The sequence below is a fragment of the Micromesistius poutassou genome (assembly GCF_964030765.1).
Source record: "Micromesistius poutassou genome assembly, contig: SCAFFOLD_6272, whole genome shotgun sequence".
NCBI classification, from domain to species: domain Eukaryota; kingdom Metazoa; phylum Chordata; class Actinopteri; order Gadiformes; family Gadidae; genus Micromesistius; species Micromesistius poutassou.
Window position 1 is genome coordinate 5,234 of NW_028178675.1, and position 5,966 is coordinate 11,199.

At 47.5% G+C, this 5,966-nt stretch overlaps 1 protein-coding gene across 1 annotated transcript; it reads right to left on the bottom strand.

The window, feature by feature from the left end:
* Positions 1-2,062: 2,062 nt before the first annotated feature.
* LOC311373492 (G-protein coupled receptor 151-like) lies at positions 2,063-3,445 on the bottom strand (the record flags this gene model as incomplete). Its single annotated transcript, XM_084490251.1, has 1 exon — positions 2,063-3,445. The coding sequence occupies one exon, from the start codon at positions 3,443-3,445 to the stop codon at positions 2,063-2,065; it is 1,383 nt and encodes a 460-aa protein (XP_084346377.1).
* Positions 3,446-5,966: the final 2,521 nt, after the last annotated feature.

The window sequence follows — 5,966 nt, forward strand, 5'->3', positions numbered from 1 at the left end:
CCATTGTGTACTGTGTTCTTCTTACCATTTACATCTTTCACTTCCATTCTTTCATTCAGCGGGGCTAATGTCTGTATGACGTATTAACGTATTACTGAGCAGTACAGCAATACCAGCGCACCATTAACGCTGGAGCAACTCTGAATGTGCTGTTCTGCATGACTGCAGAATCACGGTAGGAATTTAATTTGGTTTGTGTTGGCTCCCTATGTTCACGAGTAATTGATGTGGCCTATGCAAAAAAGTCAATAAATCCATAAAGTCATGTGAAAACACAGAACCACAAACAACAAACACACTCTAGCTGAGTCTTCCCATTGCTTCCACTTCGTCTAGACATTGGGGTGAGGGACAGATATTAGATATTAGATTAGATAGATCCTTTGTTTGAAAAAATATATATATTGACCACACATGATCCGCCGCAATCCTGTGGATTCTGCGCGTGGTGAAGCCACAACGTCGCTTGGGAGATTCAGCATTACTTCTATTACGTGTTTAAACATCACAAACGTGAGGGAACCACTGTACAGGCCACTAAAATAAACTCTTCCCGCACAGTTGTGTTTATTATTTGTGTTATTGACGCATCAATTGAAATGTGAGTACGGGTCTGTGGTGGCACCATGCTGACCACGAGGCCTTCCATCAGTCCTGCATGAAGATACAACGCAGAAGGACCCTGAGCTGAGGAGCAGGTATCAGGTAGGCTTGGTGGTCTCCAGGCTAATGCTAGCCTGCTCTGGGACTAACGACGGGGCTAAGTGGTCCGTCACGTGATCCCTCCTCTGGTGGAGAAAGGTCAGCATCAATAACTTATGGGAGGAAAATGTCATGTGGGAGGGAGAGGGAGAAGGAGGGAGGGAGGGAGAATAATGACCTCAATATGATGTATCTTTGCCTTCTCTTTGTCTTTCTTACTTTTCATTTGACCCGTCGGTTCTTTCAGGATACAAAACGCCTCCTGGTCTAGTAAACCAGCCCATGACGTGTACTAGTGCACTAGTGTACTAGTGTCCTAGTGTCCTAGTGTAGTAGTGTACTAGTGTACTAGTGTACTGAGCAGCTCAGCTGGAGAGAATCTACAAAAGGTACCAGTGTGTTGCTCTCTGCCGGGATGCTGGTAAGGCATATCGATCACACCTCACCTGTGACATCACTTCCTGTTATCTTTCAACCCCCCATCCCCCCATCGTGTGGGGTTTTGACCTATCAGGTTTGTATGTGAAAGAGATGTGGAAGAGAACGTCCCTAATGTGTCCCCCAACGGTCGGGAGACGACCTGGCACCGGTTCAAAGCTGAGCCCTTTGCCACTAATGAGACCCCCCGCTGAGCCTAATCTGCCCTTATGAAGATGTATTTAATGACCAGGGGCCACAGGGGGTCCATCTGACCCTGTCTGATCCCTGTCGTTAGCTGTGCGCTTATGCATGTGCATGTGTGGGTGCAAGCCTTTGTGTGTGCATTTCAGAAATGCAATGAAATTAAGTTGAATTGATCCATTAGATTGATTATCGATATGAATTGGTTCGCCTAAGTGAGAGAGAAGAACACAGCTATGTAGTAATAATAGATGTTGATGAATCAATGCAGGAATGGGAGTGACAGATTAACAGTTTTTTGTTATTAACTTTATTGGTAAAAGCACATGACAATATAACCATCATTACACAAATATACATATGACAAAATACACTTTTACACCACCACCTATCATTATTTAAATTGTTCTTTGGCTGGCCTATGAGACTAATAAAATGTCAATGTTTAATTGACATTTGACTCAATTTATCTCAATATTTACCTCAAGGTATACCCACAGTAACAGTAGTAGTACAGCTTGCAGCCTTTATTCTACATCATATTTCACATATTTGTCACCTTTTACTAAAAGCTTTTAATATCAACCATCAAAAATGCGACGACAAACAAAATACAATACCTGAATCCCTAAAATACCTTTACCACAAACTCTGCTCTGTTGATAAAACACACACTACTCTGACGTCTTACTTGTGCTGTGAACGTCTCCCGCTGGTGTCTGAGGACCGAACACAGAGATCAGACCGCCGCCGCCCCTCCACTCTGCGCTCCTGCCTGATGCTCCCAGGGGACCGGGTCGTTCTCGTCCGTCAGAGATCCAGTCTCTCTCTCGTGCCAGAACTGCTCCACATCTGGCAACGCGATGCCGTCTTTCAGGCTGGTCTCATCCCCTTCCGTCCCGCCGCCTCCGCATCCCTCCTCCTCCTCCTCCCCCTCCTCCTCCACCTCCGGGGGCTGACGCAGACGCTCCGCGCTGGGGCCGTGAACGGACGTGGTGGAGCCCCGGGGGGGGCCGCCCTCTCTGCGCTGGCCCGAGGTCTCGGGTCTCGGGTGAGGGGACATCAGGGAGGTGGGGTTGTGGGGCCCGGGCTTGGCTTTGGGCGGGGGTTGTTTGCGGAGGGTGAGCCGTCTCCACAGGCCCCGGTAGCCCTCGCGGAACTCCTCGGAGAGCGACAGCACCACCAGCGGGTTCACCAGCGACAGGGAGAAGGTGAGCAGCTGAGCGGAGAGCGAGAGGAGCAGGGGAGGAGAGGAGCCTACCTGCTCGCCCCTCTCTCTCTCGGCCAGGTGGCGCTCCCACATCCACACCACCCAGTGGGGCAGCCAGAGCAGGGCCATGGCGCCCGTCAGGCTGAAGATCATCAGGGTCAGCTTCCGCGAGCGGATCTGGGCGCGCAGGTTGTGGGTCTTGGTGGCGCGGCGCTGCCGCCGGCCGTACGCCTTCCAGAAGTAGAGCATGGCGAAGCTCAGGGGCAGGCAGAACACGGCCAGGGGGTACGCCTTCACGTACACCCACATGAAGTCCCTGGTCTCCGGCGGCGGCGCCATCACGCACACCAGCCCGCGGCTCTCCCGCCGCAGGGTGGCGAACAGCAGGTGGGGCGCGGTGACGGAGAAGGCGGTCAGCCAGGTGGCGAGCAGCACCACCAGGACGGAGCCCGGCCGGAGGCTCACCTGCTTGTTGGGGTTGGACACGTAGCGGTAGCAGGCCTTGGCCATCACCGCCACCGTGAAGCTCTTGGCCACCATGCAGGACTGGAAGAGCCAGTCGGCCGTCTTGCAGGCGGGCCAGCCCAGCGTCCAGCTGGAGCGCTGGTACGCGGCGGCGCGCAGTGGCACGCTGAAGGCCAGCAGCACGCCGTCCGCCAGCGTCAGGTTGAAGATGAGGGCGTTGACCAGGGACAGCTTCCCCCGGTGGGAGTTGGACAGCAGCACGGCCATGGCGCTGAGGTTACAGGCCAGGCCGGCCACGCACAGCACAGCCAGCAGGGAGGCCACCGCCACGCGCAGCTCCCCCACGTCCAGGTGCTGGTAGGAGCCGCGGTCCAGGAAGAAGCGCTGGTCCACCGAGCTGCTGTTCACCACCGTGCCGTTGTCCGAGCCCGGCGGCTTGGTATCCATGGTGACGGGGTGACGGCGGCGGACGGCGAGAAAAAAGTCAGACGTTGGAGGTGACCAGGGGACGGAAGGAGAAGTGTGAAAGATTTACGATGTTTCAATGACTGAAAGTCCCTTTTGAATGGAAGGCGTCTGCTGAACTTGTTGAGAGGAGCAGCCGGGCGGTGATGGGAGGCTGTCTGTCTCTGGACGGCTGCTCTGAGTGGCTGTCTGTCTCTGGACGGCTACTCTGAGTAAGCACAAGCTTGGCGGCTCCTCTATAAATATGAGCTTTGATTGACAGCCTCATCCCCCAGCTGATTGAAACGTTGGGCATCGTCTGCAGTCCTGTGGGGCCAATTAAAAAGGACATGTCTTTTATCATTTCTTATTGCGTGTGTGCATTGGCTTTGTATACGGCTTCTCTCTGGGTTGGTGCGTATGTTCAGATTGTAGCAATGCCGGATCAATAGGTTTCCATTATGTAGGCTATCAGATGTAGGAATAGAGGCTTCAAAAACCATGTAGTATGCTTTAATTGTGCATTTATGTGAAATATCTATAGGAAGTCTGTATAGATCCATATATTTATTAAACAGCTTATTTAATTTCTGATTATAATATGCATTACAAAATGCATGAAAGGAACTGTTTAGAAATCAACTAGCATTTACATTTACAGCTGTAACATGCCATGGTATTGTAGAGAAATTGAAAAGGTAATTTATTTGTTGATAATATGCTTGATACAATTTATAATATGTAGGTATTCCATGCATCATAATATATTCAAAGCTGCATAGTGATATGTATGTACTACATGTATTCATGTCCCCATGGCTCAATAGACTTACTGCTGTTAAAAGACAGCAGTTGCTTAATTTAGACATTATCATTATCTATTTAGACTTTATCAAATCAGTAATTGGTTTCTAAAAAATATGTAACATTTGCAATTGTGAAATTGCTTTGTCACCAAAATGAATCATAGTAATTCTGTTTGCCGAAAAGATTCCAAACAGCACTTCGATGACCATTAGTCTGTTAGTTTGTTCGACCACAAGTCTAACCACTATATTTTATTAATTATCCATTTTCTTGTAAATTGAGTATTTGTTTTTCTTATTTGAATGTATTATGTTAAGATCATAGCAATAACTTCACAACTATAGAAGCAAATAAATGCCATAATGTTTAGAATTATAAAAACAAATTAATGTGTAGTGTTTTTTAAATGGTTCAACTTAAAATGCCATGTTTGAATTTCAAAGAGGAGAATTCAAAACGAATAAACTCAGATGACCAAAGTATAAAATTTAAATGTAATGAATTCAATGCTGTTTACATTTCAATAAACAAAATGTAATGACTTTTAAAATACAAATAGCATGGCAGTGATATGCTTCCACACAAGATTTTATTTCTCACTTTTTGTCCACATGGGGGCAATGTTTCACCATTAGGTACAATGTTGTCAGTTCTATTCCAATTATTTGGTGATTCAGTAAGGCCAGACAATAAGGTGAACAACACCGTGAATTCAACTTGCACATCTTTATTCTTTTTTTTAATCAAAGAAAGTTCAGTAAGCATAAAGACTGCATGGTAATTAATTGCCTTTCATTACATTCTGAGCTATAAAACATTTTTTTTTCAATTAGAAGATTCACAAGGATTTGTTTAGAAGACGTACTGTTTAAAGGAACCACGCTGAATAATTCCCTGAATTCACAGAGTCTTGTCGGTTAATTTTTTTTACTTCCTATGGGACCAGAAAAAATCCCATCCCTCCCTGGATCAAGGCGTCTGGTCGGGTCGAACATCCCGAAGGAAACCAAAGATCAATGACAAAAAGAACCTGCTTCCGGCTGGACAAACATGACATGGCGTCGACAATCGGCTGAAACTCGATGCGTGTAAACAACAGGCTACTTTTTATAGGACGACAACGGGCTGAAAACACTTTCCTTGCATAGCATCTTGGTGTCAGTATCCAAATGCAGCGCATGCAACCCGACCGGTCTGGAGCCCGACCACACGCTGGTCTGACGCCGACCGACCGCTCGACCAGAGGCTCCTCGCCATCAAACAGACGCTCCATGACGGTGACCGCCTATAAGGATTAGTTTGTGTAAAAGTGTAAAACATTACGAGAGAGAGAGAGAGAGAGAGAGAGAGAGAGAGAGAGAGAGAGAGAGAGAGAGAGAGAGAGAGAGAGAGTATGGATCTATTTGGTCAGAAGCTCAGTGACACTGACTAGAATTAGCTGTTGTGGGTTCTGCTTGAGTTAATTTGGTGGAAACAGTTTTGTCGTTTTTGTTTCGTACACGTCACAGTGGGACAGATGATCCCTTTGTACACACCATTAGTCCGCGCCGAACCGCACAGTTTTCTACTTTCTCTGTGCGATCACTTCCTTTTCTAGAATGAAAAAAAACGAAAAACCAACAAAGAAATCCTAAAATAACATTTCATTGAAAGACATTCAAAACTCCTGCCTTTGTCGTACCCCCCTCCCCCCCCGCCCCTTACATCAAACCCCCCC